Source organism: Chroicocephalus ridibundus, chromosome 5, assembly GCF_963924245.1.
Source record: "Chroicocephalus ridibundus chromosome 5, bChrRid1.1, whole genome shotgun sequence".
In the NCBI taxonomy this organism is placed as follows: domain Eukaryota; kingdom Metazoa; phylum Chordata; class Aves; order Charadriiformes; family Laridae; genus Chroicocephalus; species Chroicocephalus ridibundus.
In genome coordinates, this window is record NC_086288.1 from 19,224,004 (window position 1) to 19,246,781 (window position 22,778).

Sequence of the window (22,778 nt, forward strand, 5' to 3'; positions counted from 1 at the left end):
CCAGTGAATTAACTTTAAGCATGCAAATCACACTAATCCAGAATTCACAGGAGAGGAAGTCAGGAGGGTTCCCAGTGCTCTGGGAAATATTTTTCCTTTCGGGAAGGGAAGGGGAGGAGGGGAGGGTCATTGCACTCTTCTTTACAGCTCACTGCAGGTCACTCTGGCTCATCTCAAAGAAAGTTTAGTTCAGAGGCTCAGCTTGACATTCATTGGTTTCTAAATCTGAACCTCTTGAGCAATTGTCCCAGCAAGCCCAAGGATTGGGGCCTGAGCAAATAGCCACCGACTAATCCTGCTGTAGTAGGGGGGGAAACGAAGCAGTTAAATGTCCAGTTTATCAACAGAAAACAACAACTGAGCCTTTGTCCTAACAGGGTGCATTAGGAAACCGTTTGGCTGGGCTCATCTGCATGAGAAACCAAGGCAGCTGGGAAACACCGACATACCTTTTAGCAAGATCCATGAAGACATCGGATGAGAAAAATATTCCTTATGTTTATTTCCTGTAAGGTTGCCTTCAAATAGGAAGGAAAACCTCAAACATTCTGAATAAGTCTGACACAGCTTGACACTTGAGGGGCTTTGTTTTTTTTTTTAAGAAAAAAAACCACAAAACAAAACACCACCAAAAAGCCTACAAAGCAAGAGTTAAAACTGAGAAACATGACACAGCAGGTCCTCTGCCATAGTCTACTTGCTACAGGACAGAAAAAAAACACTACCAACAGCACTTTGACCAAATGGTCAAGCCAAGGGCTGCAACAGCTGTAGTATTTATCCTCTACAGCTCTAAAGCGAATGTACCACGCAAAGATACCAGTGTCTCTGCTGTAGTCTCAACACAAGACTAGATATCAAACAGGTACAGAAACGCAGAATATATTTTGGAGACCCAAAGTCAACAAAGGAAAACCAAGGAGTTGAAATGGAATGCTGTAAAGTGGTAAAAAAAAAACAAAACCAAATGTCACTCCCCCCACCCCTCACTTTTTTTCTTTTGCCACTCAGTACTAATCTATTCTCAGTTTTTACCCAACTAAGGGTTTCTAATCAGTCAGAGGCATTTTTTTCTAAGGATTTTTAGACACCCAGGAGGTGTTGGAAAAGCACAGGCAAAGGACTTCCCCACCACATTCCCTGTTTCCTCAAGAGCTGAACAAAAAGCCCTGTCCTGTTGCTCAGCACGAGGTATATAATCGATACAGCATATATGGAAACTGCATTCCACTCGCTCTGCAGACCCAGTGGGAAAACAACCTGAAGGGGGGGGGGAGGGGGGGGGGGGGACCAAACCACCAAATTTAAAGCAGGTGAGCCTCAGGTTAAGACTGCTGCTGCTTCAACCGTGACTTTCAGCACATAAGAAAGTGAAACCACTTACTGGAACAACAAAGTTCTGTGCAAGGAGAAGGGGATATCTAAGAAAGCGTGTCCGCAGAGCAGCCCGTTTACAGACGGGTCAAGGTTAGATGATGAGGTTATCCTCAGGAAAATCACAGCCCCAAACTCCTAGGTCACAGCCTGCAACAGGAACTTACACAGAGCTTTTAAGGCGCAGCAAATCTAGCCTTTCCCAGGGTGCCCAAAAAGGAAAATACACCCAGAGAGATGCTTCTGTGGCCCAGCAGAACAATATTCACATTCCAGTGATCTTCACTGCGGCGGGGACAGTTTCTGCTCCCACGTACCACGAGTGAAAACCCAGAGACCCACAGTTATTTCAGAGCTACACCGGCATTCTTTGAGGCCAGAGTGTGCCCCACTAGCTAGGCAGCCACCCTGGTTTCCACTTCACTTAGCATTAATTACAAGCCTCTTTCTTGGATAGCTTTGTGGTTCAAGGGGGAAATGAAAAAAAAAAAAAAATCTCATCCTATTAAGCGTAGCCCAGTGACCAAAAAACTCAGAAAGATAGGAAGCCCTTCTCAGCACGAACAAACAGGAGAGTTGCAATTAAAAATACAGGTTTTAATTGCAAGTGGCATTTTCAAGCTACCCTGCACTCCTGGGGCCACCTCAGTGCAGGCAAAGCACGCTATCAGACAGTTAGTACCCTCAAACAAACAGCTTCCCACTCCCAGCCACATCCAGGCCTTGCAAGGTTTTAAACATGCACCATTTGTATCACAAAAGCCACTCAAAGCCCCTGTCCTGGACAAGGCCCATCTCTAGTTAGGCACCCAACAAAGAGCCTACCTTCGTTTTTGTAAGTACCTCAATTTGGTCTCTCTGGCAGACTCAAAACAAGCATTTTACAGAGAGCAGATGCTGTAATTCACATACCAAAACCCTGTAGCTTAATCACAGATCACAGGCTGGCTTTATTACCGACACGCTTTCCAAAGCGCACACTGCAGCACCCGATACCTAGCAGAGACTTACCCGACACACGCTCCAGCAGAAAAGGCGGCGGCAGCGGGACTCCAGAAGGCACGCAGGAGCACAGAATGCCCCTCCCGGGGTTATGGTCACAGGTCTTGTGGCAAGCCTGAAGCACATCAAGACAGACTATGAGCTGTATGAAGAAGAGCAAGGCTGCTTAATAGCCCTATATATAAGCAAAGGCTCTTGTCCTCTACCTCAGCTGTGGTAGATTTGCACCTGCTAATTTTGTGGTGTGACACAGCTGCTCTTGGGGGTCAGAAACGAGTCTGCCACAGGGGCCTGTGGTTGCTCAGAGCTTTTGTGGCAGATTTTTTTTTCATTTTACCCTGAATTTACAGATTCTGGAGCATTAGTCTACCACGTTCTCAGTATCCGTTTCATTTTACCCTGAAGTTACAGATTCTGGAGCCTTAGTCTACCATGTTCTCAGTGTCCTAACTCAGTATCCTAATCCTCTATGCAGGTTAGCCAGCAACCCACACATGCACTGCTCGGTCTTGCTGATTTGGGATCCTTTATGTTTGTACCCCGAGGGAAATATATTCCAGTAATCTACCGTGCAGATTAGGCATGCAGTCACTATTGCTTACATCCAGTTGTAAATCATACAGCTTCCTGCCTAGGTCTAGATAAGAATATAACCCCTAGGCTATGCACCAGCTGACAATATCAAGTCCTTTTGTTAGGGAAATGATTGCAGATGACTAAGTGCTTTCACCTGTTTCCCTTTGCCAGGTAGCATCTCCTCTGTATGCCTGGACCGAGCTGAAGCTACTAGGGACAAGCAGCAGAAACTAGTTCTCCCTATCAAGACTAGATCTCCCTTTCAGGAAACTATTTCTTGAAGCTGAAACTCTTTAGACAAGAAATGCCATCAGGAGTTTGGCTAAGGGTCGCAGCTCTCCATTACCCAGGGGTACCAGAGCAGGCACATGCAGGCAGGGCCAGGGAGCCCAAATACCTCTACCACAAGGGATGGGATGAGGGGGAGACAGGACTAGAACCACATCCAGCCAGACAGGAAGGACTGGGAACCAGAGGCAAGGGTTATGCCACAGGGGCATTAAGGAAAGACCAAGGCAGGCAAGAAGCAGAAATATTCAGGTTGGTGACTGCAACCATCAAGCCAAGTCAGCAGTTTGAGAACAGATGGCATCACGCCATGTACTCAAGCAGTGTTAGTGGGGTTTGCAGAGCAGTCCTGTGAGGCAGTGGTGGGACCAGCTGTGGTGCAATGGTCCCGCCAGCCTGAGAAGGGAAACCGCGTGGCTGTCCCAAAGAGAGCAAACACTGCCAAACCAGCTGGTTGACAAGGTGCTCCCAATGCTGGAACCGGTCCTGCCTCCTGATCTTTCCAAGAACATCACAGACCTGGAGATCTGGATTCCGACAGAAAACAAATCCTAAGACTATTTATCCTTGAGGAAGAGCTGCTGCTGTCACACTCAACGACAGGACAAAGAGAGCAATCAGAGCTCACTCCACTGGTATGGGAGAATTGCCACCATCCTAGAGCTCCAGCAGTGCCGCCCTGTCCTGATTTCAATTGCCAGTGAGTCCTCATGGTCTTCCCCTGTCTGTAGGTCAGCTGCAAAAAGGGGGTTTTGCCTAAAACCCCCTCTCCAGCTGTTGAAGCCAAGGCTCAAGAGCTGTGTTGGTGGCACTCCCCTACCTCCGACCTGGCCTTACAGACCATCCACTGCATTTCCAGCACAGCAGGGAAAAAGAGGCAGAGACACCTCCACCTGAATGCTCCCTTTATAACCGTATCCTGGCGAGATCTGGCCCCTGGGGCCTTCACCTGGGGAAGTGCTTGACTCCAGTTATGCTTGACACTCAAAGCCTTCAGCTTCCAGCCCTTTTCACGCCCTGTGGCAGTCCTGCTAGGGAGAGGCTGCTGTAAAGGTAGGGCGATTTTCGAAGAAGGACGTATACACTATGTTGCCTTGCTCTGTGGGGTACAGGATGTGTGCAGAAGGGGGAAAGGATGGGCAAGTAAAACCAAATGTTACCACTTATCCAAAAATGCCAGGAAGAGCTTAATAATAAATAAATAATGGGAGATAAAAATCTCAAGTTTCTTCCAAAAACTTAAATGAGGATATATAAGCCTTTAAAACAGTCGCCTTTGAGACCATAATTTTTGTGCCTCATGGTTCCCCTTGCATGCTCCCTTCTTACTAATGCCTCCAGAAAGCAGAATAAAAAGTACTTTGTACAGCTCAGATACACATGTAATAATTTTGCAGTGTGTTGTTGAAGTACAGTACCAACACAGAGCAGTAATATCTCATAAAATACCCTTTTGGTCAGCGTTACCAGTACGGTGTGGAAGCAGAGGCGGGAAGGTGGGATGTTTTGCTGCTTGTCCCTGAACAAGGTTGAAATTTGAAGGCAGATCTTCCCGGCTTAGTCTTTGCATTCACACTGCTTCCTACATATATAAAGTATAAGATCACAGTTTATCAGGACAGCAGGGTGGGGGGTTTTTTCCAAGAAAAGAGGACTATGAAACAGGTTCCACCACTGCTTATTATCAGACTGAGAAGAGAAAGAAGGAAGACCTGGGCTCTGAGGATCTGCTGACGTCCCTTCACACTTGCATCTCAGCCAAGACTCAAGCTGGCTTGGAGAATTTTAAAAACCATTTGCCCTTCTGACTCTGGTGTATCAGCACACAACCTTGCCCAACTCATCCATCGTTTTGTTGCCGTCATCACTTGCATTTCTTCTGTCCTTAGCCCTTACCAGGCAGCGACCGGGTTCTCCTCTGTGGGATGCTTACCACCGTGGCTGCAGGCTCCCTCCAGCACGCCGCAGGCATGAAACCGAAAACTCTGATGTCATGTCTCGTAACCCATCAAAAAGGGCCTTGTTTAAAACAGAGAGATCGGATGAGATCATTAGAAGCGTTAACTATTCTCTTTTTTTGGCATACCACCTACTTATCTGGGAGGCGTTGTGAGAGGATATTGTAAAGGTTACGCAAAACCAAAACACAGTCGTCAGGCATTCCTCTGCCCATCGTTTGTTTTGGCAAATTTACGTCCTCTGAAAAACATGATGGAGGCATCATTTTCTGCAGCAGAACGTCATGTGTGAGCAAGGCTGACAAACGGAACAGTCCGCTCAAATGTGCTGGTGATATTTTGGATGTAAGGGAGGAAAAACTTTGGTTTATGTACAGTATATATGCAAATATCCCCACTTATCATCTCTGTACCCACAGAATGCAAAAGCAGGAAGAGGAAAGAGTTATCTATCATACAGCTTGTGTCACAGGAGATATTTTTATCATTAATTGCATTTCACAGAAACACTCCAAAAGAGACAGAAAGACTTTTTGACAACACATCTCAGTGAAAGCCAGGAAGCAAGCCAGAGGAAGAGGCAAAAAAAAAAAAAAAAAATGCAAGAAAAAGGGACTTCACTGATTTTAAGTGACTGCAGGTGGGATTCACCTCACTTAAATTCAGCCATCTGAATGTTAGGCACCTAGTTTTATCTGTTCAGCTGTGATTCCTCAACAGCCATCAGCCAGGTACCTCCACTGAGTGCTTCACCCCACCAACCTTGGGCTGGGCTGGATCCCCCTCCATCCCTACCTTTCTCATCCTTCTGATTGCAGAGGAAGCCCAAGCAACCAGCCTGGCCATCAGCTGTCAGAAAGCTGAGTGTCTAATAGCAGAGCTGAACCCCAGCCTACACAGCAAGGCTTTCAGAAGGCCACAGTTCGGTGGGGAATCTAGCTAACAGAAATTAACCCCCTCCCATCAAGGTTTTTATTTTGTCCTTTTTTGCAAGCCTGCCATGCAGTTTATCCCAGTGACTTGTTTATAGTTAAATTCAATGCAGAAAGAGTCACAGATGCAGTCTAGCAACATCAACCCAATGACCGAAACAGACTGTCTGGCCACAGCATCCTCCAGGTCAGATCAGAGGTTCCTTCAGCAGAAACAGTCACTGGCAGTGGCAATGCTTGTGACAGGAGGTGCTGCGTAGAGACAGCACTCGAGCCTGGCTCAGTTGCGTTGGTTTGACTTTTCTTTTGATTAAAACATAATCTTAGGCTCTCCCCTCACTTTATGACACCCTTATTAAGGTGGGCAGCAACAACATGGAGCTGGTCCAGCTGAGAGGCACCAGCCTGGCTCCTGTGCTCTTATCAGTGTGTGCTAAGAAAGAAGCGATAGCTGCAGTGAAATGGCAAATAATTATTAAATAAGGGGAAAACATGTATTTTTATCTCAGCAATTCTAAGTCAACTACTGTGCTGAGAAGTACTGATCAGCAGTACCGTCCCCTGCCAGGAAAAGGTAGGAGAGTTGTTTGAAAGAAAATCAGTGTATGGAAAAAAAAAATGCCCCTTACCCTGTAACAGAAGTAAAAGCACAGTGAATGCCTATGGTGTCAAGTTCCAGGTGGACAAGAATTGAAAAAAGGAAAAAAAAAAAAAAAGGCGGGGATTATAATTATGTTCTCTTGATGCAAAGAAATGGTCTTTCTTGAACACACATACAACATAAAATCACTTTTTTTCCACATTGGTGTAATTAGCCTCACTGAAACTTCAAAAACCAATTTTAAGAATCCAATTAACCTGAAAACTAGGTACAGGCACACAGGAGGTGCTTACACCACTAGAGAATGAAACAGAGGGCTGGATTTTAAGTGGACTGTTGTGGTCCAAACCAGCTTGCATTTACAAATACAGCTAGGTTGTAAATGTAAGTTACGTGTAAATACACCTAGTGCCACAGCAGCTCACATTTCCCTAACACAAGGGGACAAGATTTAGGAGCAGTAGAGCAGTAGTAGCAAAAGCCAAAATTATTGAACCTTGGCTAAAATGTGTTGTGGCTTTCCAAACAAAGGAAATTTTTTTCAAGTATATGACCTGTATCTTCCTAAATTATCTGCAAGGAACTGGAGAAAAGAGGAAATAATCACAACCCACAACAAAGCTCCCAGTGAGGCAATTTTACAGCTTGGCTCTAAGCCTCTGCTCAGAACCTCTCCTTCCTCTTTTTCAGAGCTCCCAGTGAAGATCAGCAACAGAGGACATGGCCATCCATGCATCTGGAGAAGACGTACATCTGGAGAAGAACTCTGCCATCCTTTTCTTCTGGGCTAGTTTCTATTGCAAGATTTACAGTCTAAAAGGTATCGCTTTTAAGTTGTAGAAGTAAGAGGGGCTGCTACGAGGGGAAGGAGGAGAAACAGAAGTAGGTTATTGAGTCAGACAGTTTTTCCAAGTCTTGCAGATGGTGAGAACAAGAAGCAAAATCATGTTCACAGTTAAAGCTAATGAAATTCTACGAGCCTCATGGGAAACTCAGAAACACAAGCGTAAAGTGCAGAATTACTTCTTGTTTTAATTTCTTTTTTAATACTTTGCTTACTTGTTCAAATGCATGTGGATGGAGTGCACAGACAGAATTTCTCAGGTGCTGCTAGATACGTCCCTTTTTTGGCTCGTAGCCCTACATCCATGTCTGTAGTCTCAGTAGCCACCTATAGCTGTGTCTTCAGGCAGGGAAGCAAGGAAGGCAAGTAGATCACTGCCTTGGAGCATGTTTAACACCAAGAGGCCGCCCTAAAGAGCACATGCTTCCTCCAGGTACGGCATGGTAGGACGTTTCCCCTGCCACCAGAGTCAAGCACACCCAGTCCCTTCCCCTCCTTTCGCCTGGGTACCCTGGGTTTCATAAACAGTTGCATCAGCATTTCCAAGGGAGGCAGCAACTTCTCAGGCCAGCAGTCCCACCACCAAACTGGGTCCTCGTTGAGAAAGAGACAAACAAAACTAGAACCTGCCTTGGGAGGGCAAACATAGGAGAGATGCCGAGTGCAAGTATGGTTTGCTAACAGTTTCACCCAGAGCAAAAATTATAGTTGCATTACTTGTATTAGCCAGGATTTACTGGAGCAGGTTTTACCAGCGCGAGCTTTTCCATCTCGCCTCCAGCTTCTGAACACACAAGGTTGGCAGCTACAGAACGCAAGTGGGCATTTACATACTGGGCAACAACATTATGTGTGTGCACGAATCTCCTGTGTCCTCAGGAAGTTTCCACATATACAGCAAGGCCGAGTAAATAGTTAGCTCTACATGCCCACAGAGAAAGTTCTGCAATCGGCCTGTTCAAAGGTCCATTTTTATTTTTCCCATTTCTTCTTTCCAAAACTTGCCAGCATACTACTTCACAGCCTAGAATGTGCAGACACGAAATTCACTTCTGAGGGCAGGTGACTCTTATTCTGATGTTTATCTATTCCCTGCTACCTGTGAGGAGCCTGAGCATCCCAATTTAGACATTTTTCCATCTGCCCTAACCCATTTTTAGATAAATGCTAATCACGATGCCAGAGCATCTTTTCTGCATCTTCTTCCCAGGTGTCCACAGCTCTCCATTAACAAGATAAGGTTAAACAACAGCCACTTATATCTTTATGTGGTAAAACAAGCTTCTGTATTTAAGATAAACTTCACAGGACAGGTGGTTTCCTAGAACTCAATATACACAGGAAAACATTTAACTATCCTACATAAACGTCAACAAGGTATGAGAAGCGTGCACCTAATAAAGGAGATAGAGGATACAATAAAAAGGGGCCCTAAATCAAAGAGCAGGTTCACAGCAGTAAACTCCCGCATACTGGGCTGACTGGGAGCTTGGCCAGGCTGTGCTGCTAGCGTCCCAACAGCCCTGCTGCTCTGCTTTTTCATTTCTTTTTCACTGGAGGTACGTGTGACCCACTGCCATCATCTCGCTTAGGGTTACCTCTGGGACTGCATCCACCAGCCTACTTGTGCAGCATCTCCAGTGGGAGCTCCCTGCGTACTTCTGCCTTTACCAGCTCTTAAAAAAAAAAAAAAAAAAGGCGGGGGGGGACGCAGAGCAAACATTATCTATTGTTAATTACCTGTAAAGTAGGGCTTTTGCCACTTCCCCAGTTTCTAAGAGCCCTGAAGTGAAACCTGAAAGAAGCCACCCATTGTTTTCAATTGTGCAAGAGCCAGGAGCAAATAGGGCTCAAATTGCAGCTCTGAAAGGCAACAGGAAATTGGCAGCCCGGTAATCTGCTCCCAACTATTCAGGGTAACAAAGGCTACATTCCTCCTCAAGTAGTCACCATTAGAAACCCAAGGCTGATCTATTTAGTAAGGCCCACAGAATAAATCTGTGGAAATAAAGGGCTTTAATTAGAAGGCCATAGGATATGGCTCTGGTTTCTAGCCCCGCAAGTAACGTGTATTATTTAGGCTCCTACCTAGTTTCCCACATATCCAAACGCTGACGCTGCCGTTTTCAAATATTATTTAAAAAAAACCCCAAAACCAAACAAAAACAACCAACAACAACAAAAAACCCCCAAAACTAATAAATATGGAACTGTTCATTCACTGTTCATCAACTGATCATACGGATCACGCTGCACAGCGTGCTGTATGAAGAACATTATAAATTGTGTTAGGATTATATATTTAATATAATATAGAGTATTAACGTGGCTTCTAAGCCGTCATAATCAAATACCTGCACACACACACAGTCTATGGCATGTTACAACATACAACTTATAAAAATCCTCCAGCAAGGACTACAGTTTGGGACTCGACGAGGTTTTTCCCATCCATTCATCTCTCTGTGCAGAAGAAGGACTCAGTGAGTAAAACACCCTGCTGCAGGTCAAAGCCTTCTGGCTGTGCCGGTGCCTCCCAGCAGGACTCCCCGCAGCCCTCCAGCCCCAGCTTTCCCACCAGCAAAAGAGAAATATTTTCTTCTGAGCTGTTTCATCAGGCCTCCTTGGTTTAAAAGAACTGAAGTCCAAGTGCAAAATGCTTCAAGCCGCTCGCTAAGGAGGTACTGCAACTTTTGTCACTTGAACGGATGAAGTTATCCCAAGCCCCAGTGTGCCAGAGTTGTTAGCAGGAAGAGCAAATCAGATTAATATTTCCAGGGGATGTTGTCTGCACCTGGCAGCAGTGATGGATGGCTCTGGAACTACCACGGCAAGGGCTTCTGCTCCAGTACAGTGCAAGAGACGGAAAGGGGGAAAACAAGCACACGGGCTCTAAAGCTCAAGGTTTGAAAGACCATACAAAAATCTCTATGGAGACTCTAGAATGGCTTCTTATATGTGCACCACTTGCTCCCAGGGAGACCCTTTGACTATTTAATGCAGCAGAATTGATGCATTTTCAACTGTAGCAGTATTTCCTCACATGCTCTTGCAGATTGGTAAACTCAAGACCAGACAGCAGGTACTGCCAAACTTTGGCAAAGTTCATATCCAGATCTGAACTTTGGACCAAAACAAAACCCTGAGATCCAACTATAATGTACTTCCCTCCCTGACTAACCAGGCTCATTCTCTCCGTGATTCAGAAGAGACACAGAACAAATAGAAATATATTAAACCAGCAAGTGCCTCAGTGGTAGCACAGATGGCTCACGTAGTCGTAGAGGGTTTCATCCAGAAGAACTTTGTACGCTACGTAGAAAAATGAACAAGTGTACCATTATTCCCTAAAAAGAAGGGGACGGATAAGTGAGACTTGATTTTGGTAAGAAACATGTGTTGCTGAAAATGGATTTTGAGCAGGGGCAGCTAGGAGACCTTGGTATTAAATAGAAGGTGCTGTGCCATCTCCCAGTATCCAGGTTAGAGAAATGCCTCAGCACTTCCCCCTTCCTTCGGGGCAACCAGCATATTCATTTTCATTTTGAAGTGTCCTGCTCATAAAGCGCACAGCTCCAGAAGCATCAAATTGAACATCACACAAGAAATGATGCTTTGGAGAGGACCTTTACCAGGCCAGGTAACTTCAGCTTTTCCTCCTGCTTACAGCATGGAAAAGGAATCCTCACGGCACTGGAAGAATTGTCAGATGGCTTGGAAGCTGAAGCATGCACCAGAAGACAGGTGATTTCCTTTAAAATATCCATTAAGTGGGTAATGAGTTAAGTAACTTCAGCACAAGCTGAGGGTATTCCAGCTACTTCTTACAGCTACTTTGTCATATAAGCTAAGAACATCCTAACACTTAGGAATGCTAGACATTCATAAGATAGTGTTAACCAACACAATTAATAAAAACAAAATAGAAAACAAGGGAAAAACTCTACCACCACTATCGAGCCTGTTCAGAACAGCTTGCACAGTGGTGTTCAGCCCCACTGTAAGTACGCTGTCGCCCGGCCAACTTCATCACTGGTGTAAATCCATCAACTTCGTTCAGAAGACATACTCTGCAGTATGACACCAGCCACCCTACGGCAGCGACCCCGGAGGGTCGGGCAGGATGCGAGCCCTTTTGTGCTCCCCATTGCACAAACACAGCGGGGTTCAGCCCTGTGGGGTAGAGCCTCTGTCGAACACCGGAGCCTTTTGACAATGTCTTCTGTGGGGTATTTGTTTTCAGATGGGTAGCACTGTACATATATACAAAAGTTTACAAAACAGGGCGTGCTTACGATGCAAGGGAGGCATGGCCATGAGGCACACCCTTCTCTAAAGATTAAACCAAATATATGTTTCTTTTCTTCAAAAAAAAAAAAAAAAAAAAAAAGAGCAATCGACAACAATTACATTTTCAAGCTGAAGACAACTAATTTTGTCATACGCACAACAATGTCATTCCCCTGGAAGTACATCATTTCTTTTCCTTTTACATTATTGTCACGTGTCTATGTCAGAAATAGTGAAAGATCCAGGTGAATTTCTGGTCCTTTTTTGAAGCTAAAACCCAAAGTTAATCAGTAAGACCTATATACTTAAACCTGAGAAATAAGACCATGTGTGGTCTGCAGGAAATCTGTCCTGTATTTGTATTTATTGTATTAATAAGTAACTGAGGAATTATTTCAAGACACCTTTACCAGGAGAAGGGAGAGTGGCAGCTGCAACCATCATAGTGGGGAAAAACAACATCTCACTGTATCTCCATATCACAAATATAAACTGAGCAGTAAACGTCACTCCGGGAATAACGCTTTGTTCCAACTGTGTTGGCTTCTGGTATGGTGGTGACCAGTATATCCATATTCCTCTTCTAGCCTTTAGCAGATACTGAGTTTGGAATTAACATTCCATCCAAGAAACACAGGATCTAACAGAATGCACCTACATAGCCACGTCAAGGCATCCCCAACCACACTGAAGTGTGAGCAGATTGGTACCTACACACTGCTACCTGCGTTGGTAGACAACAAAGCTCCTTTCGAAGCACATACATACACACAACATACATTCAAAGGCACAGAAAATGCAACTGAAGAGTTTAATGGCCATGACAATGCTTGCGGGGATCTACGCCTCCTGCAAAGGTTTGGAGAGGACCTGGGCTTTTCCACGGTGGTTGGCGGTGGGGACACACAGCACAAGAGCTCTCAGCTTGCAGCAAGTGAGTATTCACAGCACAAGGACACACATGTGCTGTGCTGGGATTTTTGGATGCTGAGATGGCACCAGAAAGCCGACCTGTGGGCTGTGCTCGCTGCCCAGCTCCCAGAGCACCCCCCAGGAGGTCAGCGGGGCATCAGTCCTGTGTACCAGGGACAGCCCAAGTCTATGCTCTAACATCAAAACACACTGAAGGAAACTTTCTGGGTAGCTTAGCTTTTTTGAATAGATCCTTCCAATAAGCATAAAGTTTGTTAAGACAGGCCCCATGTGGCTAGGCAACTAATGCCAAGGGTAGAAGCCATGCCTTGGCTGCTCCCATCAGTGAAAGGTGAAAACCAACCACTGTGAGGAAGTACAAACGATTAAGAGCTGCCCTACACGCAACTTGCCCGCTGACGAAGGCTGATCAGAACAAGACCTGTGCAACCCACACACTGTTGTAAGGCTGGTAAATCCCGCTGGGTGATAGCAGAACAAAATTTTATTCCAGGTTTTTTTTTGAAGCACCACCATGACTGACAGAAATGCTCCAGCTGGAGGAAAGCCAACGATTAATCAGGATTCCTTAGAATTTGGAGGTAATTTTAGCAGAACAAGAAATACAGAAGCATCAGTGAGTCCTGAACTTTCCTCCAGGACAAAAATCCATTACTTCATATAAATCCATTAAAACACTTCATCGAGCCCTTTTAATCCCTCTTAACAGATTTGCTTTATCACAGGCAGAGGAGCTAATCCTCTCCCACCTGTCTTTATGATACGGAACCACAAACAAGAGCAAGTGCTTTTCATTTGTTGAGTGAATCCAAGGGAGGATAACGCTATCGTCCTCCCCACCAGCATTAGCATAACGAAGCCATCGTTAGAGAAACACCCCAACTCTCCCAAATGCTCACCCTGGCAATGTATTCCTCCATCAGGCAACACGGAAACTTATTCACCACCCGTTTCCAAAACTCATCCCTTACCACGAGTTCCAAGACAGTAAGCAAACTGGGACCTGAGCTCCGGCTTGCTGGAGGGACTTCCCTTTTCCCTTTGTCCCAGAGCTTACGCGACACATTTCAGGACTCTGCTGTGCATAACCAGATGGCAGCCTCCTTCACATCCATCCCCAACCTATACAATTAGGTTAGTAGGTCAGCTGAACTTACCGCCTAATGACACGATCATTTTATGCACAGTTCTCTTTATTTTTCAGAATAAGATCTCAAAGCTGTCTGAAAACGGTTAAGAAATAATTTTTATGATCTACATCTGACAGTCTGGTGCTCAACAGACATGTAGAAAAGTGACCTGAACAGCCCACTGACAAATTTTGGGTTGAAGAATTGAACTCTGCACTTCAGTCTCCCAATTGCCAGAAGTCTCATTAGCATGGAGCAAGCCCCCTTACACCAAAATACAGGTACCTCTAGATGGTTGTTCCAGTGGCGATATTGTAGAAAGTAGAACAGATTGTAATGACTGACCACACAGGCCATATTTAAAGTAACTTTTGTCTCCTCAAGCTGTGGAGGTTCACTTCATACACCTGTCAGCTTGCTTAATTTTTTCTGCTAGAAAGACATTGATTTGCTCTCATGCAACAATCTGTCTGCCTGACAGAAGTCACAGTCGTTTCATCACAATCATTTCCATAACATAAGGCAACGACCCTACCATCCAAAGGACCCGAAAGCAAACATATATAGATGCGTCTTAAGTACAAACCATACAGCAGCTAACCCAAGAAAAACCACTCTTATTCTCCCTGCTTTAACGCTGCCTTCTCTAGGTGACACCTGGCAATTAGGATACCATTTAAGACATACAAAGAACTGGTATCTTCTCATTGACTCTCTCAAAGTCAAATTTTCCTGCCGAGGAGCTAGCTGCAAGCTGAAGCTATTCCCAAAGTTTAGTTAGTGAAAGGAGCATTAGTTAGTGTGACTAACTAGGTTTTGTTGACTTTTTTAAAAAAGAAATGTGAAACAGTCCTGCGACACAGCTCATGATGGAAGATAATCATTAAAGAGACAGAGTACACGTGGGTCCTTTGGGATTTCTTTTCATCTGCTAGGAACCGAATCAAACCAAACTCCCACGTGAGTGGCTGGAAACAGAGAGACAGAAGTGAGCAGTATAACGTTTTTCGTGAAGAGGAATAACCTACGCCCTTCAAGCAAACTTACTCAACACAGAGCTAGATTGTATCCAGTTACGAAAAGGCAGTTGGCTCAGTATTTCAGAGTGTCAGTACCCAGTCTTAAAAATGGTCGTATCTGAGCAGCGGTGAGTGTTTGACAAGGATTTCATTGTCTCCCCAGGGCTGGTTGCAGCTGTCACTGTTAGAGAAGCATCGGCGATAGGAAAGCAGTGCAAAGAGTGTCGCCTGCTCCTCGGAAACATCCTTCTCTTGGCTTTGCTTCATCTCACGAAGAACAAATCTTGGAAAGCAAACTTCATTATATATCATTATATACATATATATACACTCTGCTGCCCCGCAAGCCTCCCAGCCTGTCAATTTTGTCACGCTGAGGCTGGGAGAGCAGCATCACCAACTGTAGACGGCAAAGTAAGCAGTTTCCTAGATGTAGCCAGATGACAATTTCACTTGTTACCTCACAGAAGTCATCCGTGCCATTCAACAGAGAAGGCAGCTCTTCAGCCAGCTCGCTATATGACACTGGATCAGCTTTGACGGAGTTAACTACAAAAGCCGAGCTTATTCAAATCATCAATATGCCAGGAGTCAGAACAGCTTGAATATGGCAATTCAAAGCAGCAGGACTTCAAAACCCCAAATGCGACACATTTGTCAAGTTATTACTGTGTTCTTAAAGTGGAGTTTCTCTAGAACCACTTACTCTGAATACCACGTGAAATTACATCCATTTAATAAACTTTTTACTTTAGGAGAACTGTGATGTTAGCCTTGACCCACGTGAACAGAAGAATGAGGTCTCCCCATTCACTCTTAATGAAAAGCTTTTTTGTTGAATATGTGTTAAATGGCCACGAGTAGCCGTGACACTTAGGTCACCCTTAAGAGTCTTTAAATTAAAGACAGAAGATGGATTCAGTTGACATTGGGAAAATGTACGGGAAAGGAACCAAACAAGCCGTAGACACAGGCACAAACACACACACATCCCCAAATGTCAAATCTAGCAAACTACAGCAACACAACCGTTATTTTTTTTCCTGCCTCTTGCTTTTTATTTAGATTTGAGCTTGGTAGCTTCATTACTTCAGTTGACGTACAATTTAACCCGCCAAGAAGTCCCATATGGGTATATTTAAAGTAGGTTTTACATGTTAATTTGGTATTCTTCAGGAAACAAAAAAACTTGAAGTTATGGTTTCCTCCTCCACAACTGTATTTCCGAACACTTTGGTAAATAAACAGGGCCTACCCTTCTTGGCACTGTCAAGCACAAGGTATACGTTGAATTGCATTAAATAGCCCATAGCAAAAACTTACTCGATATATAGTCAGCAAACGTAAAATTAGCTCAACTAAGCTGGAGCACAGACTAGTGGTTTTTGAAGTATCAATAGGAAGTTATTCGCTACCTGAGAGACCGCAAGGAGGAGAAACCCCAACAGCCCATCAATACGCGTACGTAGCTCACAACCTGGCACTGCAACAAAAGAACTCGAGAGCCATTTTCATTAATTAATATATTTTCTGCATTATAGTTAACATATGTACTTTCTTCGTGTCATCCTTATTTCGTTAAGTATTGATATTTTGTTATATTCAGACATGAGTACATTTTCAAAGTCTTTTGCAATAAATATCATAAAATAATAGAGATTCACATAATAAATATTCTTTACAATAAAAAAAGTTTTAACAGACTTTTGTCTTAAAAATAGTTGGGATTCAACTTTGTGTTTTATACATAAAATATACAAAAAAGGACCACAATTTGTGGCTAAGGCAATAAAACGGGGACAGAATAAAATTATAAAGTACAGAGCAGAGCTAAATTCGCTAAACCAAAGGAGCGCAAGAAAGTTTAAGGATTCAAGAACGTTTAGGTGACCCAATGACACCTGAAGGCTGTTTGGATATATGAACACCACCAACTTTAATATCAACTGATAAGACTATAAAAAGAGGAGCAGGAGGGTGGAGTGAGCAGTATCCTTCGAAGATTTGAAAGCAAAAGAAACAAATGAGTATGTTGCAGCCATAATGTCTCCAATGTGAAGATCTACATAGCGTAGCAAAATCTGAAGTTACATTGAAAATGTAAAAAAAAAAAAAAAAAAAAAAAAAAAAAGGAGGCAGGGTGATTCTCAGGACTGAGAATGTTCCAAAAGTTAAGACAAAAAAAGGGGGAAAGAAGAAAAAAGCAGGCTGCTTATAGAAGAGTCAGGCCTTTCATTTGGTAAAGCCTTTATTTTACATCCCTCTCCAGAAAGCACACACACAAAAAGTTATTTCACAATCCAGCTCACTCATGAAAGTTATTCTTCCTTGGTACCCGGGGGGTTAAGGAAAAAAAAACCAAAAAAACCCCAAATTGCTGAGAACGAAAAACATCTTTGGGAAGATATTCACAGAGCAAGAAGCTTCCAGAGCCCAGTGAGCCCTCACTGTGTCTTTCAGGAGTGGTTCAGGTACAAACTCAAAAGACCCTGCCCAGGAGGGCGGCAGACGCAGATCCAGGTCCACACTTACCGAAGAGCAGCAACGACTACGTAAAACGCTCCACACTCAGCCAAGGCAATGGGAAGAGGAGAGCAAGGACGCAAAGGGAAGGACTTGTGTGTCTGAAGTTGGGGAGACAGAAAGGAAAGCAGAACAGCCCCCCTCTCCCCCAAAATGGGGGAGGGAAGGGGGGGATAAAAAAAAAAGGGGGGGGGGGGGGGAAATATCAGCTACAACCTGAAAAACTGAAGTTGGAGGAAATAAACCTCCCTCCAAAAATCATGAGGGCTTGCCCTGAGCCCGGGAGGGGCAGCTCTCCAGTTTACAATAGACGGTGTTGGAGTTCTTGCACCGGCACCCCGGGCGATTGACGCGGTCGTAGCACCCTCGGCAGAGCTTCAGGCATCCTTTTGCGGGCGGGTAGCAGAGCAAGCAGGGCAGGAGCAAGGACATCGCTCCCATGCACAGGTACCTAGAACAGCAGTGCGCCTGGGAGCAAGAGCAGGGATTATCCGCATAAGAGTCCCCTTCATCGTCGTTGGAACAGTGGTAGAAGACCCCTTTGACCAAGCACATGCAGGTGCCGTACTCCACCATGCTCTCGGCGGAGCACAAGCACTGCCGGTTGCAGGCCAAGCACGACGGCAGAGCCCTGGGGGCCGTGCACTCCCCGCACTTGCACTTCCCACACTGTTCGCAGATGAACTTGTGCTGCGCCAAGTCCTCTTTCAAAGGACCCTTCAGGTCATCGACAATCAGCGACGACTGCTTGGGCTGCGCCCGGATTGTCCGATCGGATCTGTGGCCGGAGCCCGGTCTGGATGGAGGCGACCGCCCCAGCAGTCCTTGCTCGGAGGAAGCGCTGCTGTTGCTGCCGGAGCTTGCCGCGCTCCCCGTGCTGGTCGACCTGCTCAAGACGGGAGCCCTCGCATTATGCTGGTGCCCCACGTGACTGGGTCTGTGTTCGTAATTGTTATTCACATTAATCGGTATGATTTCGTGAGTCCTTTCATGCTTCTCTTGCCTCGGTGCTGTCCGCGGACCAGATTTTTTCACCACAGATGGACCTTCGGTGTACTCGTTGCTGCCCCTGATGGCCTTGATCTGGTCCAGCGACAAGATAGTCGTCGGCTGGCTCTCTCTGTCATAGTCCAACCGCTGCCGGCTGTCCAAGGAGGGCTGCTGGATCACCACTAGTGAACCACCACTGCCATGTTGACTTTGGGGCTCCATCTGTAGTGATCTCTACTTCTGGCATTCAGTGGGAACCTGGCATGCATCTGAAATCCTAAAATAAGATGAAGACAGAAGGTATAAATAAACACTGTGTGTGTACATATAGGCAGGCATACACAGGATCGAGGGCAGAAGAGCGATAAAGAACAGGATACTGTTTGAAAACAGAAACGATACGGCAAACCACAAGTTGCCCCAGCCACCTGGTGCCGATCTCTTTCAGCAGGGGATTACAACAATGCCGAGGACCTGGCCAAAGTCCAGTAATGGGGAGAGTCTGGGTATGGCATCAGAGATGAGGAATGCAAAGGAGACCCCATGCCATTTAAAAAAAAAAATTAAAAAAAAAATATTTTAAAATCCAGTATTAACCTGCATGCTTACTTGCCAAGCCAGGGGAAGTGCTTCTCCCTTGTCACAGCATCCCTAGCATCTGTCTAACTGGCAACAGCAATGCTGAACGCCCCTCAAACTAAGTTGGAAAGAGGCAGGAACACCATCAGGTTCCTGTTCTGTACAACAGAATAAAGAACACGCACAATCCTCCCTCTTCTGCCTGAAGGTGCAGCACCAGAACGCTCAACAGCTTTGCTTCCTACTCCATTTGGAAAGTCGCCTTTTTTTTTTAAAGTGACGTATGCGCATTACGGAGTCTCCAACTCAGTACTGTCAAGTGGCCAAGACGTTTTCTATAAGAAAGTAACCCAGCATACAAATCTAACGTGCTCGTTATAAAATTAAAGCATTGGTGCAAACAGCCTGTTTTCAAGTATTTTCTGACCGCGGGCCAAGGTGTGAAAGAAAAAGGGTTAGAAAAGGCTACGATGAACTAGGTGTCAGGGAAAAAGTACCCGAGGATTCATAAGAAAATTAAGAGCAGATGACAAAAAAACCCCAAACAACCACCTCCCTCAAAACACAATCAAAGAGCAAATGCATTTTCACAAGACAGACAGATTAAAAGCTTCTCAACTAAATACAACATCTTCTAGTCTCTTGTAAATAAGTGTCACGCATTGTCATTCCGCCTAGCTATCGACACGAAGATTGCAACGCTGAGAAAACTGCAGTGACAGTTCTGTACCTTATACAGAAATTGAGACGAGTCTCGAAATCCCACATTTATACAGAGAACCAAGAAAATAAACTGCTTTCCTTTACTGACAGCTGGGGGAAAAGCCCCTTTCCACTCCCCCCCGCCCCGAGATATCATACATGTTTACCTGAAGGAGGAGAAAGGTAAGTGCTACCAAGCATTTCCAAAAATCATCCAATAATCCTGAGAAAGAGCCTGTCTCGCCTACCCAGAGCAGAGCCAGCGCGGGGCTGCTCCCCACTCCGGAGAAATGCGGAGTGGGGTGGGAGCACAGGGAGGGAGGCGAGCCGGGGAGGACTCTTCTAGCAGGTAGGCAGCATCTTCATCACTCTGACCACTAATAAGCGGTAAGGGACGGCTTCTGCCAGGACACAAAGTCTCTGCGCTCATCCAGATTTCATTTTACATTTAACGTCACCTGCGTGGGCTTTAGGGTCGCCAGTTTAAGAGGGAAAAAATGAAAAAAAGAAAAAGAAAAAAAAAATATCTAACGCGTTCACTTCTAATTCACCCCACATAACAAGCCGCCTTCTTCACCAGCACCGAATACAAATCCACAACAGAGCGAGGGTGAATGAATGCGAAAAGGGGAAGATTTACAGCTCTACCAACCCGGAGCCGGGCTCCCCGGGGGGGGATGAAAAATAATATCCCAGGAAAATGCGAAAGACATCCAGTGCCATCTTTGGGGGGAAAGCGCAACACCGCGGCGGCCGGCGGAGCGACGCGACCAGCTGCAGAGAGCGGCACCGCTGGACGAAACACCGGGCAAATAAAGTTTAAACTGGTTTTGTGTGTGTTTTCCCCCCAGCTCTCCACCCCCCCCCCCTCCCCACAGCCCATAAAATAAAACAAGCGGAGCGGAGCGCAGCCGCTGCGGGAGAGGAAGGAAGAGGAGGGGAGAAAAAAAAAAAAAAAAAAAGAGGGAAAAGAAAAAGTTATGAATGAAAACAAGGGCGGGTTTTTGGTTTGTGTTTTTTTTTTTTTTTTTCCTCCTTTTTTTCTTCTCGCCCTTTGGCAGGGGGAGGGCAGGGACCGAGGCCGGCGCTGCCCACCCCCCCCGGAGGGCGGACTCCCCGGCATTTAAAGCGGCAGCTCCCGGCCCGACCGGCCACTACCGCGCCGGGGATTCCCCACCGACACCGGCTCCCCCTCCCCGGCTCAGCCCCCACCTGCCAGGAGACGTTTGGGGTTCTGTTTCATATATATATATATATATATATTTTTGCATTATGCTCGTTTTCAGTAGCGACAGGAGCGCCCCCCCCCCCAACACACACAGACCCGCAGCGCTCCCCCCCCCCCCCCGCCAATCCTTCACGGGGTCTGTCAGGTCGCCCCGCTCCTCGCCCACGGTCAGCGCCGCCCACCCCCCCCGCCCCGGAGGAAGCCGCATCCCGTCCGGGTCTTGGGGAGGGGGGAGCCCGGCATCGCCCGGCGGCACCTGCTCGCCGCTCAAGAGCGGGACGAGCCCCCACCTCGCTTAATTCCACGGGGTGGCCGGTAACGGCGTAAATCCAGTCGCCAGCGGCGAGCAGGGTGACGAGGGGGTCGGGGGAGGGGGGGGGGGGGGCGATGACGGCAGCTCCTCGTCCCCTTGCGATGCCCTCCCGGTTCTCCGCTCGGCGAAGCGCGGCGGGGGGCCGGGCCCCGCCGCAGCCCCCGGCGTTCAGCCTCCCCCCTGGGGTGGCTCCTCCGCCGGGAGCGGGGACACACACACACACGCGAAGCTTCTCTCCTTCGGCCTCTCCGGAGGTGCGGGGAAATAAACGGAGCCCCGTTTCTTGCCAGCGGTGGGTCTGGGTCCCGCCGTAACCCGGCTCCGCGCTGCCTCCCACCGGGAGCGGGGTCGGGAAGCGCCGGGCACCGGCGAAGGTCTCCGGGAACGGGCGGGCTCCTGCCCGGGCGGTTTATTTCCCTTTTCGGAGGGGAGCCGTGCCGGCCGGGCTCCACCGCATGGTCCTCCCCAAGCGCAACCGCAGCCCCCGCTGCGAGTAGGGGTTATTTTATTATTTTTTTTTCTCTCCGGTTGTTGTCGCGGCGAGGAATCGCGGAGCGGCGCTGGCTTTCAAGGCAGAGCTGGCCGAGCCGGGAGCCGAGCGAGGGGCAGAGCCATGGCTGTGGGGAGCTGGCTGCCATGTGCTTGGTGCTGCTCCTGCTGGAGGGGAGGGGAGGGGGGGGCCGCCGGTTGACAGGCTGGGAGGGCGGGCGGCACGTCGGGGCCATACGCGGCGACACGCTCAAGGGTAGCCCCGGGCACAAAAAAAACCCAACCCGCCCCCCCCCCAAAAAAAAAATAAAAAAACCAAAAAAGAAAGTCTTGCACGAAAAAGTCTCCGCCGGAGCCTCCTCGGTGATTCCCAGAGAGCCTCCAACAAGGCTCCGGGCGCGCCAGCGAGGTCCCCCAAAACGGACAGTTACCCAACTGCAAGGCTTGGGTTTTGCGTTTTTCTTTTGCTTTTTTTTCTAATTACCAGCAAATTGCGAGCGGCTGACGGGGAGCCCAGCACCGCAGCGGAGCCGGGGCCAGCCCGGGCAGCTCGCCCCTCGCCCCCCCGCCCCGCAACCCTCCCCGCCGGCTGCGGGGACCTCCTCGCCGCCCGCCCGCACCTGATCCTTACCTAAGGCCGAGGTGAACGCCTGCTTCCCGAGGCACATTGGCGGCCCCGGCGCGGAGTCCAGCCCGGGCAGTGTCGGCAGCCGCGCACCTCCCGCCGCCCGCCCCGCTCCGCGCCGCGCCGTCCCGCCGCCGTCCCGTCCCGTCGCGTTCCGTTCCGGAGTGACTCCGGCCGCGCTCCGCCGCCTTTCAGCGCACAGCCCCCGCCCGCCGCCCGGCCGCGCCCCCGTGATGTCAATGTGTCACTCCGCGGCCACCCGCAAATCCCGGACTGGACTTCCCAGCCCCGCCGTCACCGAGCCCGGGGACCGCCGCTGCCGGCCGGCAGGGAGCGCGGAGGAGCGGGATGCCGGCGGTGGGGGGGATGCGGGGCTCAGAGG

The 22,778-nt window shown here is 47.4% G+C and overlaps 1 protein-coding gene across 2 annotated transcripts; it reads right to left on the reverse strand.

Moving 5' to 3' along the window:
* Positions 1 to 15,767: 15,767 nt before the first annotated feature.
* SPRY1 (sprouty RTK signaling antagonist 1) lies at positions 15,768 to 22,573 on the reverse strand. Of its 2 annotated transcripts, none has more exons than XM_063336632.1 (2): positions 19,909 to 20,608; positions 15,768 to 18,737 (listed from the first exon to the last, which is right to left on the reverse strand). In XM_063336632.1, the coding sequence occupies exon 2, from the start codon at positions 18,680 to 18,682 to the stop codon at positions 17,729 to 17,731; it is 954 nt and encodes a 317-aa protein (XP_063192702.1). In that variant the 5' UTR covers positions 18,683 to 18,737; positions 19,909 to 20,608; the 3' UTR covers positions 15,768 to 17,728. The 2 variants fall into 2 exon arrangements, with proteins under 2 accessions (XP_063192702.1, XP_063192701.1); XM_063336631.1 differs by lacking the exon at positions 19,909 to 20,608 and adding an exon at positions 22,403 to 22,573 and having other exon boundaries at positions 15,772 to 18,737.
* Positions 22,574 to 22,778: the final 205 nt, after the last annotated feature.

Bases quoted from the DNA above. Each gene is read 5' to 3' on its own strand.
- SPRY1 (XM_063336632.1), bottom strand. From the start codon at position 18,682: ATGGAGCCCCAAAGTCAACATGGCAGTGGTGGTTCACTAGTGGTGATC.